Source organism: Carya illinoinensis, chromosome 3 (assembly GCF_018687715.1).
Source record: "Carya illinoinensis cultivar Pawnee chromosome 3, C.illinoinensisPawnee_v1, whole genome shotgun sequence".
NCBI lineage: Eukaryota > Viridiplantae > Streptophyta > Magnoliopsida > Fagales > Juglandaceae > Carya > Carya illinoinensis.
Window position 1 is genome coordinate 18,759,246 of NC_056754.1, and position 26,621 is coordinate 18,785,866.

The 26,621-nt window shown below is 37.0% G+C and overlaps 2 protein-coding genes across 3 annotated transcripts; one reads left to right on the top strand and one right to left on the bottom strand.

Annotated features, from left to right (window-relative positions):
• Positions 1-628: 628 nt before the first annotated feature.
• Positions 629-16,160, top strand: LOC122303628 (calmodulin-binding transcription activator 3). 2 transcript variants are annotated; one of them, XM_043115484.1, is made up of 14 exons: positions 629-852; positions 960-1,108; positions 2,197-2,316; positions 4,573-4,688; positions 4,855-4,943; positions 6,304-6,346; positions 6,622-6,829; positions 6,996-7,109; positions 7,250-7,557; positions 9,249-9,803; positions 9,974-10,668; positions 11,784-12,363; positions 12,674-12,997; positions 15,883-16,160. In XM_043115484.1, the coding sequence occupies exons 2-14, from the start codon at positions 1,069-1,071 to the stop codon at positions 16,000-16,002; spliced, it is 3,312 nt and encodes a 1,103-aa protein (XP_042971418.1). In that variant the 5' UTR covers positions 629-852; positions 960-1,068; the 3' UTR covers positions 16,003-16,160. The 2 variants fall into 2 exon arrangements, with proteins under 2 accessions (XP_042971418.1, XP_042971419.1); XM_043115485.1 differs by lacking the exon at positions 629-852 and having other exon boundaries at positions 968-1,108; positions 2,187-2,316.
• A 1,885-nt stretch (positions 16,161-18,045) lies between these two features.
• On the bottom strand, positions 18,046-23,919 carry LOC122303629 (ubiquitin carboxyl-terminal hydrolase 4). Its single transcript, XM_043115486.1, has 6 exons — positions 23,544-23,919; positions 22,471-22,587; positions 21,390-21,488; positions 20,325-20,513; positions 19,660-19,841; positions 18,046-18,794 (listed from the first exon to the last, which is right to left on the bottom strand). Exons 1-6 carry the CDS (start codon positions 23,658-23,660, stop codon positions 18,389-18,391), a joined length of 1,110 nt encoding a protein of 369 aa, XP_042971420.1. The 5' UTR covers positions 23,661-23,919; the 3' UTR covers positions 18,046-18,388.
• Positions 23,920-26,621: the final 2,702 nt, after the last annotated feature.

Genomic DNA, 26,621 nt, shown 5'->3' on the forward strand with positions numbered 1-26,621 from the left:
GATATATATAATAATATATAGTAGCTTCTAATAGAAAACTGACCATTCCTCTTATACTTTCAAGTCCATTTATCGGCTATGCTGTCAGGATAAATGACCACTTTAAGAATTTCATATACAACTTTTGAATTGAAGAAAATTCTAATTTTATCTATATTCCGCCACTCATCAATAATAGAAGCTACTAACTTTAGAGGACATATTTATTGCAATATCTGTAACATATGAAAAGTGATTATATACAATTAAATTTATAAATTAATAATTTTTTCAGATTAGTTAAATTTATTTTATAATAAAGATAATATTATAATTTGATATATTAATAATATATATTAATATAAATTATATTTCATTAAATTATATTAATTTATGATTTATTTTATATAATTTTTATGATTAAAATATTTTCATATTATATATTATTAATAAAAATAAAATTTAATTTATTCAATTTCACCATTAAAAGGAAAGAAAATAATAATTTTTTACGATTTTATAATATGATAAGTTTATAAATAAAATAAATAATTTTTAATTATATAATATTATATTATATTATAAAATGATAAAAAAAAAATAATGAAAATTGAGATGCAGAGAAGGGTATACGTATGACTATCGGTCATAGGCGTTTTACACGAGCGCGGACATGGAAATGAACTGGAAGCGAGATATTTTTCACATTTCCTGCAATATCTGTTGTCGCGAGTTTTACGTCAGATTGACCCGAGTCTTCGACTTTCCTTTTTCTTATTATTTTTATCATTAGCTTTTATTATTGACCGGGAGCCGCTGTTTGTTTATCGACAGTGTCTGAATTCCACTTCGGCTGCGACCTCTGTTTCCTCCGTAAGTTCCTCTTCGTACACTCCTATGTCTCCCACTTCTCTAATATGATTCCTTAATTCTCACTAATATGATAATATCTCTCCCTCAACACGTCTATATTATCATAGACGCGTTTCAACTCCACCTTTTCGGATCAAAGAACTGTCTGTCAATCAATGGTGTTTGTGATGATTGCGTTCGACTGCTGAGTTGGAGTAGGTAACCCAGAACGATTTCATGGCGGACAGCAGGCGCTACGCTCTTGGTAACCAACTAGGTGAGATTTTTGTTGAATTATTGGTTTTCCTCGTTTTTCGATCCTAGTATAATTTTGGGTTTGAAGTGTTTTCATTTTCTTTTCGTTATATCTGATGGATAATTTCATGGTTTTAGCATGTTTTTATGAGATTCGCCAGGAAGTGTTTGTCGTTTTGTTTGAGCGTAGTTGTTTGGGGAACGTTGCATTTGGTATTTATATTGCTGAATTGGTAAAACTTGTTGAGTTTATACTGTTAACTATTTGTCAAAGATACTTGTGTGCTTGATTTTAAATGAATTGAGATTTGTTGAGACCATATTTTGGAATGCTTCCACTTTCTACATATAACAAGGGATCATTATACATCAATGCTAGAGCACTGGTTAAATCGTACTTCGTGAAAGGAGACTTAAGAGAGAATCTTAAACTTGTTAGTCCCCATTGGGTTGTGTATTATGGAAGACTATTTTTTTTTATCGATAAACAAAATTTTATTGAGCATGAAATAGACAAAGGCTTGAGTATACAGGACATATACAAGAGCATCGCCTATGCATGCTAGTTTAGCGATACAAGGAGACACTATATTAGAACTGTGTAGATGATGTTGTTGTGATGAGAAACTAGAATAATAAATGACAATCACTTCTTTGCATCCCAAAGGTTAAATTTTGATGACAAGATGAAACATTTATCTGCTCAACTTGTCTATGTATGTATGTATGTGTGCACTTATTAAACAAGAGACTTGTCTATGTATGTATGTGTGCATAAAGAGATACCAGCTTAGATTAAAAACCATTTTCAGTCACTTGCCCTCTGAAAATGTGTGATTTGTATGCTCAAGAATATACTCCACGGATGTGGATGGAGACTTTTATTTGGCACTGGCCCTGAGCCAGGGACTCAGTGTGCCTATATTATTATTAGTCCTTGCATGGCGTTAAAATTATTTCTTTACACAAATGCATAAACATAAATTTGATGTTTAGGAAATAATTTGTTTATTTTCTACTTGTTAGTTTGAAGCCTGCCCTACATGTAGTGGTTCCCTAGGATCAAATAATTGTATAGATGTTTCATGAATGTTATTTAGTGGAATGCAGATATTGAACAACTACTCCTAGAAGCACAACATCGATGGCTACGCCCAGCTGAAATTTGTGAAATTCTTCGAAACTATCAGAAGTTCTATATTGCCCCAGAGCCTGCAAATATGCCATCAAGTATGACTCGTTACTGAATTGCTTTTGTTTGATATCATGTGCAATAATTCTGTTGTAACCTCTAGCTAGGTGTTCCTCATATATACTTCCTGTGTACCTGGGCTTTGCTTATTTCTATGAATATAACTTCTTGATTACCTATCAAAAAAAAAAGATATCACATGCAATAATTGTTAGAAGTACTTCTTCTCGATAACAGCAGCTATCTAAATGATGTTATTGACACATTTTTCTAGATGAATTTTCTATTTTTTGTATATTTGTGGAATCCTGGAGAGAGATTTTACGTAAGGTTTAACCTCCTTTCTCTACGATATACTTGCATTATATTGGGAGTATAGGATTTTGTTTTTAAGCTCCTCCATCTTATAGCTGAGATCAAGTATCACTTATATATATATATAAAGCAGAGACCAAGTTTCTCTTGCAACTGGTTTTGTTGATGATATTTCACCAGCATTTGTGATCGTAACCAATATTTTGGTATAGTCTCTAGTCTATGTTTTAGTACCAAATTGTTATCAATTATGTGGACCAATTTGTTGTGGTCTTCTAGACTTGCTGTGCTAGAGCCTACCAGGCCTACTACCTGCACCCCTCACCCACCAGACAAAACCATCAATCTGATCAGATTCATAATCAACCACCATAAACCACGAACTAGACAAAAACCAAGATCATAATCAACCACCAACCAGACAAAAATTGAAGAGACCAAACTAGTGAACCACGGTGAACAAAAACCAACTAGAGAGAGAGAGAGAGAAGTACCGTTTGGGGTTGATGGCAAGAGGGAGAGAGAGACCACCACAGCGATGGCAACTGGCAAGGGGCGACATCAATGTCATAAAACACTAAAACAGAGAGAGAGAGAGAGAGAGAGAGAGAGAGAGAGAGAGAGAGAGAGAGAGAGAGAGAGAGAGAGAGAGAGAGAGAGCCACGAGGAGGGGAAGGGCTGGGGGGACTTTATACGAAAACCCTATATCAAAACGACATCATTTTGGGATTTTCTCCAAAATGACTTCATTTACTAAAGAAATATATATATATATATATGCGGGCAGGCCTGGGCCGCGTTTCCGCTTGGGTTCTTAGGTGCAGGTGGAGGCCTGCACACCGGCATCTAACGGCTGGGGGGGCACTTGCTGCCTAGCAGGGGCAGCAGGGGCCCACCGGTGGGGGCGAGTGGATGGGTGGTGGGGCCCCTGTTGCTCACCCCTAGAGCCTACTGTATCATTCCTGTAGTATTTTTGTGCCCATTGATTTTAGCAATCGACATTGGAAATCTAATTGCTTTGCAAATTGTTTTCCCAACTTATTATTTTTTTGTCTTTTGGATGTATGTAACCCATAATCTTCCAAAAAATCACTGTGATGAATGCTGGTTTCACACCCAAGCCTGAAGTATGGTGGGTCTCCAGCCATGGGTTTTAGCTTCTAAGCTTGGTGGTACCTATTACTCAATGAGTTAAAAGCAGAAACCTTTTAATTTAAAATGATTCTGATACATATGTTATTAGTTTCTAACTGGGGAAAAGACCTTTTGTAGCTCTTAACTACCATTGTTTTTTCAATTTCACCCTAACATATATATAAAACAAATGCACACTAAAGTATCATAAATGGTAATCGATACCCACCAATGAAAATTTTCACTTTTAAGATCTGACTGTCAAGATTGATAAAAAGAAAAGTGAAAATGAGATATAATTTTTACAATCATATCTCAATTAATGTTTAAAATTTTCAAAATTTGGTAGGTTAGGATGCCAATTGTGAGTTTTGGTAGTTTTACGGTGCATATTGCAATAAGGTAGTGGTTTGGAGGTAAAAGTGTAACTTTTCCTTTTGATTTAGTCATTCATTGCTCTAGACTTTGTTTCTCCCTTTGCTTGTTCAGCTTCGAAAGAATTCCAGCATATTATTGTTTCACCTCAAAGTTATTTTGGCTAGTTGAGAATGCCTAAGTGTTGGATTTAGAAATATATGCTGTTACATATCTCTATAACATAGCCTTTATTATTTCGATAAACACTTTCTGTTGTCTGTAACTGATGTTTAGAAAGCCTAAAGATTGTGTAGTTTGTGTTAGCTTGTAAATAATGACATTTCTTCATTTCTTGTAGTTGGAGGTAGATTTTAAAGTATTAACTACTCCAAAAATGGGGCATTCTTTGAATGGTTTTTTATTACTTTTTGAAACGTTTCTTCTAAGCATATCTTCACCTCACATGTATTTCCAATTTCCAATTTCAGGTGGTTCACTTTTTCTTTTTGATCGGAAGGTGCTGAGATACTTCAGAAAAGATGGTCATAACTGGAGGAAGAAAAAAGATGGGAAGACAGTGAAGGAAGCTCATGAGAGGCTTAAGGTAGGCATTGCGCCTGGTTCTTCATTTTAGACATTTTAATCACGCTGCTCTCTGCTTTTACAGAATCATAGTTTATAGTGTTTCATTCTAGTTTGTGGAGAGATATATGTTCAAAGACTCTTTAAGCCTCTTATAACTGTGTAGAGAAAATTGTCCTTCCTTTCAGGCTGGAAGCATTGATGTTTTGCACTGCTACTATGCCCATGGTGAAGAAAATGAAAATTTTCAAAGGCGCAGTTATTGGATGCTTGAAGAGTGAGTGTGTGAAAGATTGTTTTTGTGTGTTTTTACCAAACTTATTGTTTGAATTTATCATTTTTCGCTCTATGTTTGAATTTAATGTTTTCTATGCTGTATATGACACGACAAATTAGATGTAAATGTTAATGTTCTTTGAAAAAAATTAATTTTCTATGTACTGAAGGATAATTAAAGACAGTGAAACATTCACTTATGTTAGAATATTATTTAATGTTTTAGTTTCACGATCTTTGGGATATCTTTGAAGTCTGTTATTAAGCATGGAGACCGAACTTTCAGTTTTAAAATTGTTAAAATACTTGTTTTTTATTGAGAATTTTCAATTCTTTTAGTACATTCCAATGAGTTGTATTTTTTTGGCCTTGCAATGAATTACTTTCAAATGAAAAAAAGAGTTAAAGATTCACTATACCTGCTTCCACAGTAAACATTCTTCTTTCTGCTTTCTATGTTTGATGTGACTTGGATGGAAAAAAAGGAATTTGTAAGTAGATAAATCAAGGACATATACACCTATAAAATGAGCCGGAAATTAACAAAATTATATAAATTCCAAAAAGAAGTTAGGGGACCTGTAGATTTCCCAAATCAACCATAAAGTTTCTGATAAAAATAAGAGTTATCCACAAATACTTTCTTATTCACTAGAGAATTTCAAAAAGAAGTTAGGCGACCTGTAGATTTCTCAAATCAACCATAAAGTTTCTGATAAAAATAAGAGTTATCCACAAATACTTTCTTATTCACCAGAGTCACACTTTTAGCCACAAGTTGGCTTCTTCCTCACATTTAAAGGGAAATAGAAAGCCTGGAAGCTGAGAGAGGACTTCTAGGATGGAGATCTTGCTGTTTTTGTATTTCCACAGCAGGAAGTTCAATGGAGGCTGCAATAGATGAGGTGAAAGCCAAAAGGAAAGATAAAAATAAAAATAAAATCATCAACCATCTTTTTCTTCTTTTTTCCCTTATATAAGTAAAAAATTGTCAGCTGTATTAGCTCAATATGTATTTTAGTATAACTCTTGAGTGTAGTATCCTGCAATTACCAAGCCTTTAGACTTGTTACCATTCCTTTTTGTTTCTGTTTTCGTATCTTTTTAGTTTTCTCTAATTTTTTTCTTTTGCCTTCCCCCCCCCCCCCCCCCCCCCCCCCCCCCCTTTTTCCGTGCTCCTTGATCTTAAGGGTATACAATGAGTAAGAGATAGCTCTGGTTCTAGTTATCAACCAGTCTTGAGCAGCTGATATTCGTATTTGTTCACTTTAAGTAATTGCCATTTTACTTCCTTGTAGTTTCTATTTCTAGCATGGCTTATGGTTGGGGGTTTCTCTTCTGTTTCTTACCTAATATTGCAGTGACCTCTCACACATAGTTCTTGTCCACTATCGGGAAGTAAAGGTAAGACTCTATCCTCTTTCTCCTACTTTTGTTACCCAATTAGTCTAGATGGATAAGAACATATGACCTATAAAAATTAGTCATAGATGGATAAACCAGAAGGCTTAGCTTTTCAATAAATAAGAGCATTTTCAGTAGTGCACAGTAATTTTGATACCTTAGATAAGGGATTTGACATGATAAAAACCATGGCCTTGAATTCAAGATTTGCTTTTGTTGAAGCACATCTCATAACATTGGATTTTTGTCCTTTTTATGTTTCACAACTTGAGCAGGGCAATAGGACAAATTTTAACCGCATTAAAGAGACTGAGGAAGCTATTCCCTATTCCCAAGAAGCTGAAGACATTTTACCCAACTCTGAGAATGATAGCTCTGTGGCTTCTAATTTTCGTCTAAATAATTACCAAGTGCCTTCACAAACTACAGATACAACAAGCCTGAACAGTGTTCAGGCATCAGATTATGAAGACACTGAATCAGGTAGATTTGTCAGACATGCCTCAGTTTATAATAAAAAACTGCTAGTGTTACTTCATAAAGAAGATTTTATACAGGTTTGAGGATGATGTATGCCTTGATTGTTCATTGTCAGCAAGTTCTGAATATTCATTAGTTATATCTTTGCAACTTAATGTTATATATGCAGCATACAATCACCAAGCAAGCTCTGGACAACACTGTTTCCTTGAATCACAACAGTCGATGGTGGAGAAGATTAATGCTGGATTCCCTAATCCTTATTTTGATGCATCAAGTTCGAGTAAGCTTATTTAAATTCATCATTCTATATATTTTCATCATTGATGCATAGAGAATCTTAATATTACTGTTTGTTAGCTGATCCTCTAAACTGTTGACATGCTATACCAACTTCATCATAATACTCTAAACTGTTGACAGGAGATTTTCAAGGAAAGTTGTCAGCCATTTCTAGGGTAGATTTTGTCTCTCTCACTCTAGCAGATAAAGTGAAAGACAGCAACAATCCTGAATTAAAACACCTTGATTTTGCGACATGGGATGATATCTTGGGAAATGGTACTTCCGGTGGTGAAGGCGTCTCTTTTCAGCCATCATTTCCAGAAACACAACCTGATACCATTGGAGTCCTTTCTAAACAAGAAAACCAGATACTGGGGCAACTTTTCACTGGCAACTTTGAAAGGCCGGAGATTGGGAGTCACCTGCAGGTCCAAGAAGAGTGGCAGGTACAGAATTATATACAATTTATAGTATATCTAATCTGCGTGAAGTATTTATAATATTGCTAAAATATTTTTGGGCATTTCATCAGGGTTTCTCTCAAGGATCACTATAAATTTGGAAAATCTTTATTGTTTTTATGTTACAAGTTGAGCTAGGATTTCATCTAGAGATATAGTATGGTAGCATTTTGTGTTATTGCTCAGAATTATATGTTCACAATAGTTTCTAGATTCTTTATTTTTCCTCATGCTATGGTTACTTCCTTTTGACAACTCCAACAATTTTTTCTTACTACAACAGAGACGCTTTGGGTACAAGTAATACCGATTTTATTTATTTCTAAATAATATTTGGCAGCAAGGAGGCCAGCTCAAGAGAAACTTCACCATCTTCTGGTCTTAAATTGTGGTCCCTGTGATTTTCTTATATCTTTTTCTACTTCTACATAGGTGTTTCTCTTGTATGCATCGGTGCACCTAGTTTGCAACTTTTAATTGAAATTTTTTACTTAAGCAAAAAGAAATTGTGGTTCCTCCCTAACAAAACAATAGTGATGCCTCATTGACATTAATATGGGAAGTTTTTTAATTTTAATTTTTTTATTTTTAAATATATATATATATATAAAAGTAAGAATTAATTTTATTAGAAGCGAATGTATAAGCGAAACCCTTGTACGCAGGAAGTATACAAAAGAAAACTCCTAAATACATTATAAGAAACAGAAAGTGACAACAGAAAATCATGAGCAGAAGCTCTGTTAATCACTAAAGCAGAAAACCAAAGCAATAAAGAGTTCACAATAAAGTTTCAGAGTTCCTCCAAAGTATACTCCTTATCATTAAAACACCGCCCATTCATTTCCATCCAAATACACCATGTAAGACACAAAGTAAACTTCTTCCAAGCCGCATCCACTTGAGAAACAACCCTGAAGCCTGTTCCAACGCACAAGAAGATCAGCCACTCTCAAAGGCTTCACCCAAGCCAAACCGGTTCTGGGAAAAATACCATCCCACAAAGCCCTTGCCACCTCACAATGCAAAAGTAAATGATCCACGGTTTCCCCATGCTTCTTACACATGAAACACCAATCCATAACCATAATACCATGCTTCCTTAAATTGTCCAATGTTAAGATTTTCCCAAGATAGGCAGTCCTTATGAAAAAAGCAACTTTGGAAGGCATGTGAGACCTCTTTAATAAGTTGGAAGGCATGTGAGGCAGTCCTTAACTATAATATGTGAAGTTGCATTACCTCTTTCAACTTTTGATGTTGGTCTATTTAAGATTTGTCAATGTGTAAAGATGTTGCATTTCAACATTTGATGCCCACGCATGATCTGGCACAAAACTTGGATAATTTGGTAGTCATACTTCCCATGTTAGTTAAGCAAGCATTTTGTGTTAGATCACAAAATGACTACTCTTTCAAGTATTTGAATTGTCTTTCTTTCTCTTCATGTATAAAATCGTGATGGTAATGTAGCTGCTCTTAGTTAATAATGAACTAGTAGTTGCAGATTGAAGATGCCGACAGTAGCATAAAGTCCAAATTTTTGTTGTAAATGCAGGGGTTTGGATTTTAAGTCTCTAATAGAGTATGTACTTATATGTTGGTCTAAACGTTAGCTGCTGATTCTTGTAAACTCCAACTAATTGTGTCCAGGCTTTGCTTTTTCTTAAAAACAGACTTCTGAAAGCAAGTTGCCCTTGGATCGGATTGTGCAGAAAGAATTAGCATCTGAAGTCACTTCCAGATTTCATGAAGATATCATCCGAGCCAATCAGCTCAATTCTCTTGAGCCTTTCTTTGCAGATAGTGATAAGCTAGAAAATCATCCTATCCAAAATAACCTCCAAGTACAGCTTTCAAACGCAGAACACGAAGATTATCTGAAATCCAATCGAGAGAACAAGATGGCCTTAGAGGGAAAAGCAAACTACTCTTTTGCCATAAAACCACCTCTGTTAGATGGCTCTCTGTCAGAAGAAGGTCTGAAGAAGCTTGACAGTTTCAATCGGTGGATGAGTAAGGAACTTGGAGATGTAAATGAGTCACATATGCAGTCCAGCTCTGGGGCCTATTGGGATAGTGTTGCGAGTGAGAGCAGGGTTGATGGATCCAGTATTTCTTCTCAAGTGCACTTGGATAACTATATTCTGGGTCCCTCTCTATCCCAGGATCAGCTTTTCAGCATAATTGATTTCTCACCAAATTGGGCATATGAAGGCTCTGAAGTTAAGGTACTCCAGGATTTAATCTTCCTTCTGTGCTGTAGTAGTGTCTGCTAAGCTTTCAAATGTTCAATCTATTTGCTAAAAGTTGGTATACAAATGCTATCTTATTTATTTATTATTTTCTGGTCTATTTTTCTCTTTTTAATTGTTTCTTTTTTATCCCACAATTTATGCAGGTCCTGATTACGGGGAAGTTCTTGAAGAGTCAAAAAGAAGCAGAAATTTGTAAGTGGTCATGTATGTTTGGGGAATTGGAAGTTCCAGCTGAGGTTATAGCAGATGGTGTTCTACGTTGTCATACTCCTGTACATAAGGCTGCGAGGCTGCCCTTTTATGTAACAAATTCCAATAGGTTAGCATGTAGCGAAGTGAGAGAATTTGAATACCGAGTTAGCCATATAAAAGATGTGAATGTTATAGATAGTTATAGTAAAACAAGTGAAATTCTTCATATGCAATTTGGAAAACTATTGTGTCTGAGCTCTGTCAGCCATTCAAACTCTGATTCCATTGGTGTGAGCGAGAAATCCCAATTAAGCGATAAAATCAGTTCATTGTTAAAAGAGGATGATGATGAATGGGATCAAATGTTAAATCTTGTTTCTGAGAAGGATTATTCTCCTGAAAAAGCACAGGAGAAGCTGCTTGAAAAGCTACTGAAAGAAAAGTTGCATGCATGGCTCCTGCAGAAAGCAGCAGAAGGTGGAAAAGGACCTTCTGTATTAGATAAGTGTGGCCAAGGTGTGCTGCATTTTGCAGCTGCTCTTGGCTATGATTGGGCCCTACAACCCACAACAGTTGCGGGTGTAAGTGTGAATTTCCGTGATGTGAATGGATGGACTGCACTTCATTGGGCTGCATTTTGTGGCAGGTGAGGACTCAAATTTCTTGCCTGTGAGTTGTTTCTTTGTAGTAAACATTATTTTGTGCGCTTCTATTCTTTCCTCTTCTTTTTTTAGGTAAAACTTATTTGATCAAAACAAATAGGTAAAGCCCAACTACATAGGAAATATACCACCTAGTTACAAGTTAGGATCTAGATCATGGGAACTAGTCCCATTGAGGATGATGCCAGAAGCCCACAAGAATAAAGTATGGAAGAAGAAACATCTAAGATCATCCAAAGAGTGTTCTCCGAAACTCAGGCCATTCCTTTCCAGCTAAATACATCACATGAGGCATAAGGATATTCCACACTGCAGCAATTTAGTGATTACTCTGAATGCCCCTCCAACTCAAGGAGGTCCACCACCTTCTAGGCATTGCCCACACAAGTCCAGTCCTGCTAAAAATTTCATTCCATAAGACCCTAACCACCTCACAGTGATGTAATAAATGATCCACTGTTTCACCACTTTTTTTACACTTATAGCACCCATCCATAACAAGCCCTCGCTTCCTCAGATTGTTCATGGCCAAAAGGATAAAGAGTCATTTTAATCTATTCTCTCCTCATCCACCTTGGCTGAACCTGATGGCAGAGGAAAGGGGAAAATATATGATTTAATATCAGAAGGTATTATTAGAAAAACTAATGCAATGAAAGCCTTCCCCATACAATGGGAGGAAAACTGAATTACATAGATCTTGTTTAGGTTAGAGAATAGCTGCCCTGTCAGGAATAAACCTGAGAACCCCTAGGGGTTGGCTCAAGTGGTAAAGGCCTTCGGCTTGGGGGTATGCTCCCCCCAAGGTTTAAGGTTCAAATCCCCTTAGATGCAAACAATCTCTAGGGGTCATTAGATTGGAGAATTTTCTCCTTGAATTACCCGAGGTGCACTTCTAGGAAACTCATTGACAAGTGGCTGTGCACCCCCGGGATTAGTCGGGACGCTGTTCCCGGACACTTGGTGCCAATAAAAAAAGGGATAAACCCGAGCACCATATCGTAGTCCTTTGAACTTCTTACAAATGCTATTGGTCATCCATAACCTTTTTTTTTCATCTCCTTTCCCATTAACGTCTTTTCTGAACTTCCTTTATCAGAGAGCGCACAGTTGCTTCCCTTGTCTCTCTTGGTGCTGCTCCTGGTGCGTTGACTGATCCGTGTCCCCAATATCCTTCAGGCAGAACACCTGCCGACCTAGCTTCCGCCAATGGGCACAAAGGAATTGCTGGTTATCTTGCAGAATCTGCTCTTAGTGCCCACCTTGTGTCCCTTAAGTTGGACACCAAGGAAGGTGATGCTGCAGAGATCTCTGGATCAAAAGCAGTACAAACAGGTTCAGAACGAAGTGCAACTCCAATCAGCAATGGGGAATTATCAGAGGGATTATCACTGAAGGATTCGTTAGCTGCTGTCTGCAATGCCACCCAAGCTGCTGCTCGGATTCATCAAGTCTTTAGGGTTCATTCATTCCACCAAAAACAGTTAAAAGAGTATGTTGGTGGTACATTTGGAATGTCAGATGAACAAGCTCTTTCTTTGCTTGCTGTTAAGACGCACAAATCAGGACAACATGATCTGCCTCTGCAAACTGCTGCAATACAGATACAGAAAAAGTTCCGTAGTTGGAAGGGTAGAAAAGAATTTTTGATCATCCGGGAGCGAATTGTTAAAATTCAGGTTCATTGCCATTATTGCTTTTCTATGTTTAATTTATGGCTTCTGCTTTACATGCAGCATTTATTTTTCCTGGTCTTTGTTTCACGAGTAGTGCTATTTGAAGGCCTTGACACCATACACCATCCATGTGACATAATTTGATTTGTAAGATTCAAATTTTAAAATTTATATTTCAAATCAAATTATGACATGGGGATGGTGTGTGGTGCAAGGCCTTCAAATGGAATTTTTCTTGTTTCACACACTTTTTCCCTCAGTGAGTAATCAAGCCCAGTTCATGAATACTAACTATTCGCTCTCATGACAAAAGGCCCATGTAAGAGGCCATCAGGTCAGGAAGAACTATAAAAAGATAACCTGGTCAGTTGGAATTTTGGAGAAGATTATTTTGCGTTGGAGACGAAAAGGAATTGGTTTGCGTGGATTTAAATCAGAAGCACTTACTGAGGGCTCCAGAATTCAAGATACATCTTCAAAGGAGGATGACTATGATTTCCTGAAAGAAGGCCGAAAGCAAACAGAAAAGGGGTTACAAAAAGCCCTTGCTAGGGTGAAGTCCATGGTTCAGTATCCAGAGGGAAGAGAGCAATATCGTAGGCTGCTGAATGTTGTGGCTGAGATTCAGGAAACCAAGGTACTTGATTTTTCTTGTAGATCTCTCTCTCTCTCTCTGTGTGAGTATCTCATCGGGAATATGATTTATGTTTCTATCACAGAAAAAGAGTTTTCACTCAACTCTTGTAGCTTACCCATAGGGGCTTACACTTTGCCTACTAGGAGTATGGGGAGGGGAGGGACAAAAGGAATCTTGCCCTCACATATTGTATTTAGGGGTGTTCAACCGGGTACCGGACCGGGTATCCGGATATATCCGGCCCGGAATCCGGAGTTCAAATCCGGACCGGGTTCCGGCCCGGATATACCCGGGTTAAGATACGGTCCGAAACCCGGATTCATCCGGGTTTTTACAACCCGGAAATCCGGGTTCCGGACTATACCCGTTTTTTTTTTTTTTTTTTTTTAAAAGCCTCTTTTTTTTTTTTTTTTTTTTTTAAATGCCTATATTTATATTAGAGACTTTTCAACAAACATCCATGTTGAAGGACATAAATTCCTTTATGTAAAAGCCAATATTTATTAAAAATAATGTTGAAAATCATACTTTTTTGTAAAAGCCTATATTTTATGAAAACTTTTTCTAAGTCATATTAAAAAGCATATATCTTAACATTCTTCAGAATAATAAAAATATATAAAAATAAAAAACTAAAATGCATGCAATCCACTACATACTACATTATTTTTTTATTTATATATTACATTACAAAATTACAATATATGAATTACAAAATCATTAGGATGGTCTTCCATCAATGATTTAATCTAACACCAAGAAGCAACTTCCAGTGATCTGACTGAAAAAGGATCCTGCAAACAAAAAAAAATTGAATACTTAGAAAAGCTATGTAGTCTTTAATCTCACACCAAAATTGTAATGCCAAAATTGTTGATGAGAACAAAACTCACTTTAAGATAAATTACAATTCTTCTCTTTATGGAACAGCAAGATAAATTACATTTCCAAGCTATGTTCCTCACAGTTCATAACAATAAGAATGACAAGTCAACAACAGGTCCCAACAGTACTTCATGATCAGAAACACCAGGTAACAAAAGGAAGATACTCAAATAATAAATCAAAGATGTCAACTGCAAAGCTTTTGGAAAGAAAAATGCTACCACCAAACAATACATTTGATCTCTCACAGTATGCTTAAAAAGGAAATAAAAGAAGTATTCACTTGATTGGTTTCCTTATGGGTCTTCTTATATTTGCGTAGAGGTTAAGATGGTCCATCAAATTATTTCTAAAAATTGTTTCATGATGTACCTGTTAAATGGAATGGCACGTACCTATTAAGTCCATTTTATTATTTGAAATAATGGGCATAAGCATATTTTGAGTAACTACAAGTATGTATATTAGTCTACTGTTTGTACTTTTTTCAAAACATTTTGAATGATATTGACTGAAACCATTCACAAACCAGCAAATACATTGAAGAATTAAGACTGACACCCCTGCTTTGTCCCTTAACAAGACCACAATCAGGGAGTAAAATCCAAGAAGACTTCCCCAGTCCCAAACTAAAAATAGCAATAAAAAAGAAAAAAATAAACAAAAATCATAGCTTTCCAGCCGTTAGGTACCAAACCTGTTTGGTAGTAAGAGGAAGTTTCTATTTAGACATGAAAGAAAAAACAGGTAGCTAGATCATCAGGTACTCGATCGATCCTGTTAATTACCTATTACCAATTTCTATCAGGGTTTTGCTCAAATAACAGCTTACACATTATACCCATGTTTAACAAAGTAACAAAAAATACACAGATCTTTCAAAATAATAGAATATACATACCCGTATATACAACCCCACTGAGGAATCATGTCTACAAATTTGTAGCAGACTTTTTCCTCCAATTTATTTAGTAAATAATAAAGCACGTACGAGATAATCGATCGAGAAACATATACATCCAAGAAATCATAGTAGAGAGCAAAAGCTAAACAAGCCCTAGTAGAGAACAAAAGCTAAACATATCCAAATCGACAAAAGGACCCAAATCGCAGAGAACTAACCTTTGGGTCACGAGGCTGACGGCGATGGCAAGGGATTCGGCGCTCAAAACAGATGGATCATCTTCTTCCCATATATGCTTTCCTTTCCATCAAGAAATCAACGAGATAGTGAAAAACCCAGGGGGGACACGGCGATGGATAGGGTTCCAAAGCTAGATTTCATGTGAGAGAGAGAGAGAGAGGGAGGGAGAGAGAGAGAGAAAGGGGTGGTCGGGACTCGAGGGGGGGAGACGGGCTGCTTGTGACACTGCGGCGGCTAGGGTTTCTAAGCTCCTTTCGCTTGAGAGAAAGACAGAGAGAGAGAATCAGGCTGGGACGCTCGATCGGGGACCCGGGGGGGAGTTTTCCCTCTTTTATACAAACCCGGTTGTACCGGGTATTAAATACGGAACCCGGGTTTCATACCCGGGTCCGGACCGGATGTACCGGTTATTATCATTGCGGGTTTCGGCCCGGATTTGACCCGGGCCGAAAACCGGAACCGGAATCCGGTTATCCGGATTTCCGGGCCGGGCCGGATAAAATCCGGCCCGCATGAACAGCCCTAATTGTATTATATTACTGAAGTCATAAAAAACTAATACTTGTGTTGACCCCTCAAGCCCTTAAATCTTGTGACTGGGAATGTGATTTTTCTCTTTAGCCCCATAATACTAGGCATGCTATCGACTTGGGAGCTCATCTGCAATGGATCTCTAAATAGGATGTTGTTTGTTGGTTTGTCTATTACATGTACTCGGGTTATTCCTTTTGAGTTTTCTAATAAAATCTTCGTTACTTCTCAAAAAGAGATGATGTTTGTTGGTATGCTGCAATATACTTCGTCTGATTGGGTTCATAACCAAAGTCTCTCTGTATCGCTCCTGTTGATTTGGCAGGTTTATGATGGGGTTCTAAACAGTACCAAGGAAGCGGCTGATCTTGATGATGATGACCTGATCGATCTTGAAGCATTGTTGGATCAGGATGATGACACTTACATGCCTCCGAAAATGTAGAAAGTGAGCCTCTGGTTCAGTCTTTTCTCGTGTAAAATTACCGTTTCATTGTAAATTTACTGTTTCGTTACTGGCAGTAGGACTGGTATTGTCCATGTAATCTTTTGGCTTTTGCTAAAACTCTCTGTAAATGGAAAACTCATCCAATTCATCTATAACCAAACCTTGATCCTACCAACAGATTTCGCCTTGCACCATAAATTCAAATCTGACGAGGGGAGATACCCGCATCCCCTCGGACGGGATGTACTCTTGTCCTGCCCTTTGAATTTGGGTTTTTTATTTGTTTGGGGGGGGGGGGGGGGGGGGGGGGGGGTTCAGTTTGGGCCCCCGGACACCCGCCTTGCCCACCACCAACCCAAGCAAAAAACATCTGGAAAACATCAAAAAATACAAAATACCAAAAAACATGAAATCCATTTAATCACAAATCCATCCACAACAAATCGGAAAAAAAGAAGTTAATAAACACCATATCTGAGGAAAGTGATTCATTTTCTTTCATGTTACAAATCTGAACAAAGATTCAAAAAATCATAATCATGAATGGCTGTGGATTTCAAGAAGGAGGAGAAGAAAAAGTAGAGGAGGAGAAGAAGAAGAGGAGACCCACTGATGAGAGAGAGAGAGAGTGGGTGGGGGAAGATAGATTGAGAGAGGAAAGAGAGGAGAAAGAAAGAGACCGAGGGGAAGGGGAAGGGAGAGGGTTAGGTTTTAATTTTATAACCTAACTATGAAACAACGTCATTTACATCATTTGATTTAAAAATAAATAAATTCTTAGATAAAATAATGTTATTTTATTTAAGAAATTTATTGTTTTAATATATATGTGGGCTGGGTTGAGCGGGTTTGGGCCTAGCCCCAAGTTCCCATCTACTTGCGAGCATTTACCCTCATGGCCCCACCTGCGAATAGGGTCCCCACTCGAGCCAAGCAAATGCCGGACGAGGTGGGGCAAGTGGCGGTGCCCCGCCGCCCAATCTTAAATCTGACTATTAAAATGATGTCACTGAATCATATTTTTTGGTTTATTATAATCTTCATATCTTAACTTTTAATAATTTCAGGTGCAAAATGCAATTGCCATTAGATAGATTTCTAACAACATTATTGTAAGGCCTTTTAAATTTAAATTGTGAATCTCTTAATTTCATGATCTTACTGCAGTAGCTTTGGGCAAAAGCATCAAAACATGATAAATTGATTAGTGTAATCAGGACTTCTTTGGTTGATGTTTGGCCTTTTAAACTTTGCTTTGTTGTTATGGGAAATCTTATCCGAAAACAAGAAAGCATATCAGTGCAATGCCGAAACCAAATTGAACCGTGACACTTCGGATAGTGGAAAGCGGAAGTAACCACATTTTAGGAGACAACTTGTAACAATTACGGCACTCTAACACCAACATTTTAGAAGTAACAACAGACTGATAAACACTAACAATAAGCCAACAATCGAATTACGTGTGGAGTCCATAGTCTTCTGGCTGCTATTCTCGCTGGCTCAACAGCTTTGAGATGCACAGATGCAGTACCCTTAATCCATTCTGATGTATTCTTCTTCTATACCTCTCTTGCCACAAGTTGTAAACATGAAAATTTCAAGTAATCTAAGAACCTCGATATCCTGTGCTCGAATCTATGAAAAACCAGACCGAATGAGACCATTTGACACTGTTCATCACACTTCAATGTATTTGCAGCGGTAACTGACGGTTTTAAAAGGTAACCCAAACAACAAAATCTTCGTGATGAGCGTTTGGCGATTGTGCACTAAAGGGAACAGCCTGAATTTCCACTGAATTTTCCGATCTAACAAATTGTCATTGGCACTACCATCCCCCCCAGCTTTGGCATGACCATTTTGCCAACAAACGCGACAGAAGGTAACCAAATTTTAATTGCACAAAATCATAGAGGATTCTAAGCTTCCTGTGATGACCACCTCTTTTCTTTGTGAAGATAATATTGTTGGGATGACTAAATATCACTATGATAACTACCTCCAATAACATTACTTGAAGGAAAACAAAGCTAATAATGATATAGGACCGTCACGAGCAGATCCAATTGAATTGCATTTCTGATGCTGATTAAACATTTTCTCAATCATGAAGAATACAAACTTTCTCTGTGAGTTTCTCTCACACCATATACACTGCTCTTTTCTTATTGTGAAACACCAAAAAGGGCTGTGCTTCCACCATCCACTGTACACGACAACCACCTAAGTATACAATTTCTCACAACCCATAAAATCTCGTTGATATTTGACATCTCCTTCCTATAGGTTGAAAAAAAGGGGGGCGGGGGGTAATAACAGAAGAAAAATGAGTCTTGAATAATTAAAGTATCTAATCTTAGTAAATTCAAAGCACCTCTTCTTAGCTCCTGTTACCGGCCCCCAGGCTCTCGTAGAATAAAATGTACCCATGATCCGTATTACTTGAAAATTCCTGTGCTGACCCGAAGAATGTCTGCACAACGGACTCATCAATCATCTCCACATTTTCATCGTCAAAAAATAACCAATGGTTATGGCTTTTCACAAGGCTGACATAGTGTCCATGGTTGGGCCCACTACCAACATGGACAACTACGGCAAAGAGGGAATACTCGGAATCTGCATCTTCCATTGTGTTGCTCAGCTTCAGCTCAAGTGGGAAGACAACCCTGTAAGACAGCTTCTTGTAGCGACCCAGCTGCTCAATGTATTTGAATCGCTTCAGATGGATTACTAATATGTGAGGTGGCTTCTTTATCTTCATCCTCTTCTGCGCCTCTTGCAAACTGCATAATGAGGTCCACTTTCAGTTACCACAAGTAAAACAAAAACAGACTAACAATATAAAGAATGAAAGTGCAATGCTTCTTAGTTCTTTTGTTTGGATGCAATCTCTTTTCCTCCAGAATAATCTCCGGAAGCTCTGTATGGTGTAAAAGGGTGGAGCACTGCCCAATAGAGCATACATAATTAACCCAAGAGGAACTAGTGGGTGGCTGCACTCAGACACAGCATTTGGAATGGCACAAGACAATAAATAATAAAGTCCTCAAAGAAAATGCACATGACTATATAAAAAGTTCATCGAAGAATAAATTGCCATATGGTGCCAATAATCTTCAAGACATCACCCACTCAAAGAAGCAAGTCGGTGAGGTTTTGCATATAGAAGAGGGAAGGCTTTGCGGTAATTGCGGGGAAAGAATTGTAAAAGAAAGAAAGAGATTCATTATTTTCAACCTACGGTGTAAACAAATATTGAACCTTTCTCTCTGAGTTAAAAGTTGTTCCCAACACATTGTGGCGTCATTGAATTCATTACAGGCAATCCAAACTAATATACCTTTTATAATGATGGCTATTCCATTTTAGAGTGAGTGCTTCAGCATTGGATGCACATATAATCACTTTTGCTATCATCAAGCTAAGACCTAAGGTAATCACTCTGTGTCAAGCTGCCTCATCCAAATTAATATGCATAAAAGCTACCTTCCTACAGCATTTGTAACGTACAATAATTTGATTAAATTGCCTCATTCAAATTTCTCAGTGAAACATGTAATCAAAGCCATCTACAATTAATTAGACATTAGTTAGCATTTGAAAAACAAGGCACATAAAACCATATTAATGAGCATAAAAGCTACTTACCTACAGCATTTGTCACAGAAAAATTTGTCCTCGGCATTCAATGTCTCTGTTGAGCTGAAGTTTTTCAAACAGCTCGTAATTGAGCTATTTTGTTCAATATCGAGACTCAAGTCAAGATATGTTTCATCCCTTGCTGTCACCGTCTCACATTGCAGGCACCTTGTTTCATTGGTGAGTATTCCCTGACCAAATAACCGAACTGCATTATGAGAATCTACACAAAATGTCATGAGAACCTTTTAAGGGGCAGCAAAGAAAAAGGCAACCATACCATCACTGCTCAACGATGTATTAAGGGTAACTATTATGCTGCTACTCTTTTTGATCGGTAACTATTATGCTGCTACTCACACATCAGCACAGACACAAGGATGTCCTGTACTTTTTTCCCTTGGAGTGAGAGTAGTGGGGAAGCTCATTTGATAATATAATAGGCCAGAGAAAAGGTATAGATATCAAGAATTGGACCAATCAAAACAATAACAAAACTGATTTATTTGTACAGAAATTCGTGTAATCTGGAAGAACACAAAATTGGTTTCATTGCAGCATCTTTAGCCATTTATCTTCCCTGAAGAATTATCAAAATCAAATACTTGAACAAAATAATTTTTTTGATAAGTAAATACTTGAACAAAATATATGAAATGGCAGATCAAAGTCACCTGAAAATTTTTGTGCACCCAGGTAACTAAAGGGTCTTTTTGAGCACCGTTAGCCCGAACATTCTTTGGCCCATTTGCAACTTTATCAGAAGGTGATGAAGTTTCTGGATCACTTTTTACAGCTTGGGCCTCTTTCTCCAATATGTCGACGAGCTCATTGAGCAAGAAATTCAGAAATTCATGGGCATCCTACAAAAAGGAGAAAATGTCTTTATAATGAAAGAAGACATACAAAATCCAACGCTTTGTATTAGACCAGAGAAAGTTAAGAAGTTCAATCAAGATACAATTAGCATCATAATTTTTTTTATAGGTAAACAATTAGTATCATAATTGAATAGTTGAAGAGAGAGATTTAGTAACGATGCAAAATGAGACATCAGTATGATCTATCAAAAAGCCCAAGCTACATATGGGACTATACTCCAAAAGGACTAGTCAAGTTGCAATTGGAATCCTTTAAATCATAATAAATTGCAAGAACTTCTCTCTACCAAGCAATTTGGAATCCAATTTACTACTCAATCATACTAAATCCAGGGTATTACAGCCCTTCCCTTAAATTCCTATCATCGTTGTTAGGCCATTCTGTTGTAAGCGGCAAGACTCATGTCTCACAATTCTAGTTGGAATTGGCTCTGATCCTATTTGTAACAACAACAAAAATGCCGAAGCCATTGTAGTCCCATACTCCAAGAAACCTAGTTAAGATTACAATTGCAGCTCCTTGAAATCATTAGAGATTGCAAGAACTTCTCCCTCCCAATCAACGTGGGATCTCATTCACCACCCTCATGCTAGATACGAGGTATCCTTGACATTCATATCGTAAGGAAAGGAGAAATCTCCACTTCAGAAATATTATGTATTGCCCCATTTAGTAAGCATTATCTTACAGCTCAAAATGTATTATAACTGAAGATGTCTACGCAACACTACATTCTCAGTCCTTTACATAAGAAAAAAAAATTCTCAAAGAAAATTTTCTCCAGTTATATATATGTAACTGTCAGTTCACCCAGTCAAAGAGGATTTTGCTCTGAAGTTAAAGTACTGTATACATACCTGGTGCATATAGCTACGGAAAAGCTCATTTTGTTTCTTCAATCTTTGTACAAAGCGCTTTGGAGCAATGACACCTGTTTTCTTCTTCTGTGAGCTTATCTAGACAAAAGGAGCAATGAACTTTTTTAGACCCACTGTCATGGCTGAAAATATTAGCATGTAATAAGCAGTGCATGAATAGACATTCCTGTTTCACCCAAGGGGAGGGAAGAGAAGGGGGGGGGGGGGCGGGGGGCGGGGGGGACTCCAGCTGATATCTTAAAATATGACATAAAAATCTATAGAACTGCATTAAATGCAGATGTTATATTAGTTCTAGAAATAAATTGAAACAATCTATTAGACTATTCGTATTACTTGAACCTAAGAGTGATGACCAAAATAAGCCATTGGACATGCTATGTTAGTTCTAGAAAGAAAAATATATCTCAAGAAAGGAGATGCTAGATCTATCCAGAAAGGAAAAAAGATTCAAGAGTAAAACCTGCCAATGAAGTATAAGTAAATCCCTAAACAGGGCCTGATATAGCAGAACTAAGCTATATATATGTGATGGAGGGAAGATTGTTTTTTTCTCTCTAGAAGCAATCAGTCCATTTAACAAATAAAATACAATTAGGGTAGAAGGGGATCTCCAAAGGTTGAAATCTGAAAACAACAAAAATAAGACTTCACAAGATTTGTAACTAACATAATAAAGATCCCTAAATTGTGGTGCCCATCTACTGTAATGATGGTTTTCTATTTAGACTGATAACAGGCACCTAGACAATTTCATTCATATTGCATCATGAAGTTTTTTTGATCAGTTACTAGCTAGTAAGTAGTCTGCCATCAAAATTTCAAGCAACCCATATTGGAGAGACTTGGACTATTCTCAAGAAACAAATGCTCTGGGCTGGTTTACTGCTTAAGATATGTACATCTGCATAACCCACACCGACACCCACATACATATAGTTGCATACATATTACGCGTGCACACACATCTACACACACCTATAATAAGATGTGTGTGTCTATACATATTTTTGGGCTAGATATGTTTTTTGATAAGTACATATATGGGCTAGATATTAACCTGCGAAAATAGGTCTGCTAAGCATGTTAATAGATTTTCTTCTGCATCCCCAATGTTTTTGTTATTTGCATAATACTCTAGCAGTTGCTCACGAAATGGGACACAAAAGTAAAGTGCCTGCGAGCACAAAAAAAAAAATGACATTAGTGGAGTACCATAAAAAAACGCCTGTCAAACATAATCATAATTCTCCATTCACCCATCATTAAAGTAACATGTCAATGGATACCATTCAAAAAAATTTATATGACACCATTGATATTGCATGTTGAAGCCTCCAGATGACAATAAATACAGTGGGCATATCCGCTTAAAAGCTTGTGGGTTCTAATCTTACTAAGGCATTAGAAATTTGAGAAAACGCTTACCTAGTATGTGTTGCTCTTGTATACCCCCCATGTACTTGGCTATGACTATTTTTTTATCATCAATAAAATTATTATTTCCCAACAAAAAATGGGAAAAAATAGACTGTAATCACCTTCCATTTCTATATTATATAATGAGATGGAGACTACCTATAATGAAATTTAGCAAACATTGTTTGTATCATATACTAGTCAAATTTGAGCCAAAATAAAGGTAATAGGTTCACTTTTCCCCATAAAAAATAGATTAAAAAGAACGAAGATTATTCAAACATTTTGAGGAGACACCTGCAGATTGAAACAACTTCAAAGTCCTTGAGCCATAAAACACAGGCGCCTATTATGACCACCGTATCTTTAAAAAAAACTAAGCCCTCGCTAGACTAGCTAATGATTTCAGCTACACACCCAATACCAAATGTAAAACCAGCACTTCGCACAAATAAGCGATCACCAACAATAACACAGCTAAAATTTCCAAAATAAAGTATATTAGTTTAAGAAAAAGGTTATACTCACCATCAAACCCGGCAAAACATAGATAAGCAAGCTCTCTTAACCAGAATTAACATCGAACACGCAGAAAATTAAAAAATCTTTAAGTTCATATATTCCATCGGAAATTAAAATACTAATAACTAATACAAAACGGAAAAAGGGGAAGAAAGTTGAATGGTCAAGAAAGTGGATTTGATGGAAGCAAACCTGCAGGACGCTGTTACAATAGCAAGTATTGCCGAAATTCTCAAGACCGAAGTAGCGCTCGCCTTCTGGGAACTGATCACCGAGAGCCTTCTCGAGCTTGGAGCCCGCGGCACCCATTAGCGCTTGTCAAACACCGGTGACTTTTGGACTCAGATCTTCGACCGCGCTCAACTCAGCGATTTGCGCGCCATCCACGATTCACCGGGACTTTATCGGTTGGAATCGGTTAGATTCACTTAGGGATGTCAGTAGGGATGGTTTTCTATTGCTCTTTAGGTCGGGAGCGGAAAGGGAGACGAGGGTTTCGTTCGAGACAGAGAACAGACGACGAAGAAAATGAAGGTGGAGAAAAAATATTAATTGAGAATTTGAGAAATAAGCAAAAATATTTGAGACACTGCTCCATTTGCGGCTGGCGCTGCACATTCTCACGTGCTGTGCCAAGCTGTAAATGGTCCGGAATTGTTGTTACAAATCTTCCGGGATTATATTTTGGGCTTGGGCTTTTTTCTATTTTATCTGTCAACCCATGATTTTTGCAAAAGACAGATTCTTTGATTTATAGGGTGTTCAAGATAAAATATTTTCTTAATGAAGTCTTTTTGAATGTTGATCTAGGTAAAATGTCTTCTTTTGCCCGGCGAGGTATTTGGGAGATTAAGAACTTGTTGAGCTAGGATTGTATATGGGAGGATAGGGAATGGTAAACTACTAAACTATGGAATGACTCTTAGATCTTAGGTCACCAATCATTAATGGAGGAAGACATTTTGCTTACTGAAGAGTTTAAAAATGCCTATGTGGATAGCTTAATTGACCTTGTTAATAGAGGTTGGCAAGTAGAATAACTTTGAGCTCTCTTCGATCCAAGCATGGTTGCTGATATTTTGAAAGTAATGATTATCCAGCTGAGCAACCTAATAAGAGATTTGGTCACAAGAAAGGAGTGGCAAGTTTAATGTGAGAAACTGCTACGGGTTCTTCAAGGAGAAGTTGAAGGGTTGTAGAGGGGAATGTTCAAATGCAAGGCAACAACAGTCACTTTGAAAGACATTATAGAAAATGAAAACCCTTAATAAAATAAAGGTTTTTGCATGAAAGGCATGCAAAGAGGGACTACTATCACAACAGAATCTACTCAATAATCATGTTAATATTGAGGGATCATGTTGTTTTTGCAAGCAACAGATTGAAGACACAACACATGCCTTATTTTACTTTCAAGCCATACATTCTAGCTAGTTTCCATATGTCTCTTTGCTGAAAAATCTAGATAAATATTTGTATGTAATGCAGGTAGCATTGGCAGTTTTAGAAAAGGTCCAAGATGAGGAGCTAGCCTCATTATTTTCTATTGCATAGGATTTTTGGTGGAGAAGGAATCATATGATTCATGAAGAACAGAAATGTATAGAAGTGCAACAGGTTATTGATAATGCTCTCTTTATTCAAAAGACTTTCATTGATCTAAAATAAATACCTAAGACTAAGGCCATGTTTGGTTACACAGATGAGATGAAATGAAACGAAATGTTTTCAATAGTAATGAACAAAAGATTGTTATAATATATTTTTTAATATTAATTTTGTATTGAGATTTGAAAAAGTTAAATTGTTTATTATATTTTGTATGGAGATTTGAAAAAGTTGTTATGATGAGTTGAGATGAGATTTTTGGTTTTGAAAACCTAATCCGGACCTAAGGCTTGAGCTTATTATGACTAGAAGCTCTCACCGACTAGTTGTTTGAAACTGAATGTGGATGGTGTTGTTTTTGGTGAGATCAATAGAGCAAGTGTGGGGTTGGTGCTTAGAGATGGGAATGGTGATGTTCTGTTGATAACTAGCAAAGTAGAGTTCGAAGCAAACACTACAAAAGCTATTGAATTATTAGCTATCTTTCGAGCTATACAGTTGTGTACTCAAATGGAAATTCAAAGATTGTTGGTTGAGTCAAATTGTTTGATGGTTGTACAAGTGCTCAATAATGAACTTGAATCTGCTGCCTTGTTAGATCCTTTAGTGTGTGAAATTAGAAAGCTTCAAAGACTGCATAATGGAAATTCAAAGATTGTTGGTTGAGTCAAATTGTCTGATGGTTGTACAAGTGCTCAATAATGAACTTGAATCTGCTGCCTTGTTAGATCCTTTAGTGTGTGAAATCAGAAAGCTTCAAAGACTATATGCAGATTACAAATTTCAACATGTCTATAGAAAAGGCTAGGGGTGTACAGAGCACTGGAGAACCGACCTCCACCGACGTCAATCAACCTTCAGACACCGGAACTAGAGAAGAATCGGTTGGCTAACGGTAGAAATTAATGAAAATTGACTTCGGTCGGCTCGGTCCCGGTTCGACCACACAGTAAACTGATAAAACGACCGACCTTATATTATTATATATATTTTAATATATACCTTATATAAAACGACGTTGTTTTGTTTAAATGTGTGAGCAAAAAAAATTAAAGCCAACGATGCCGTTTGGTTGAGACCAAACGGCGTCATTTTGTTGGGAATAGGTTAGGGTTACCTTCCCCTTCCCAGTCCCCCCCTCCCCCCATTTTCCCTTTTCTCTCTTCTGCCCCCCCTCATTTTCTCTATCTCTGAGTCTCTCACAATCTCCACCCCCCATCTCTCTCTCTCTCTCTCTCTCTCTCTCTCTCTCTCTCTCTCTCTCTCTCTCTCTCTCTCTCTCTCTCTCTCTCTCTCTCTCTCTCTCTCTCTCTCTCGTGTCGCAGTCGTTTATGCTTGCAAACCCATGACTCGTTTATGCTTGCAAACCCATGACTCTCTCCGTTCAACAGCACCGCAGGCAAAACGGTGACTCCCTCAAGCCTTCGTGTTTTCCTTTGACCTCCGTGAGTATTCTAACCCCTAATAAATTATATATATTAGTATAATGTAGTATATAGTATATACTATACTATATACTATATTAACGTGCATATATATATAATCTGTTAATATATAATCTTTTATATATATATATTAACTTATATAATCGATTGTATGTATAATTTGTTGTATATATATAATTTGTTGTATATATATAATTTGTTAATATATAATTTGTTA

What these genes read in the sequence shown, in the direction of transcription:
- LOC122303629 (XM_043115486.1), bottom strand. Translation starts at nt 23,660, where the DNA reads ATGGGTGCCGCGGGCTCCAAGCTCGAGAAGGCTCTCGGTGATCAGTTC. An exon ending in ATTGTAACAGCGTCCTGCAG is followed by an intron (nt 22,588 to 23,543) that starts GTTTGCTTCCAT and finishes TTGTGCTCGCAG; the next exon opens with GCACTTTACTTTTGTGTCCC. An exon ending in TTCTGTGACAAATGCTGTAG is followed by an intron (nt 18,795 to 19,659) that starts GTAAGTAGCTTT and finishes CTCATTATGCAG; the next exon opens with TTTGCAAGAGGCGCAGAAGA.
- LOC122303628 (XM_043115484.1), top strand. Translation starts at nt 1,069, where the DNA reads ATGGCGGACAGCAGGCGCTACGCTCTTGGTAACCAACTAG. An exon ending in AAGCTCATGAGAGGCTTAAG is followed by an intron (nt 4,689 to 4,854) that starts GTAGGCATTGCG and finishes CCTTCCTTTCAG; the next exon opens with GCTGGAAGCATTGATGTTTT. An exon ending in TTTTGATGCATCAAGTTCGA is followed by an intron (nt 7,110 to 7,249) that starts GTAAGCTTATTT and finishes AACTGTTGACAG; the next exon opens with GAGATTTTCAAGGAAAGTTG.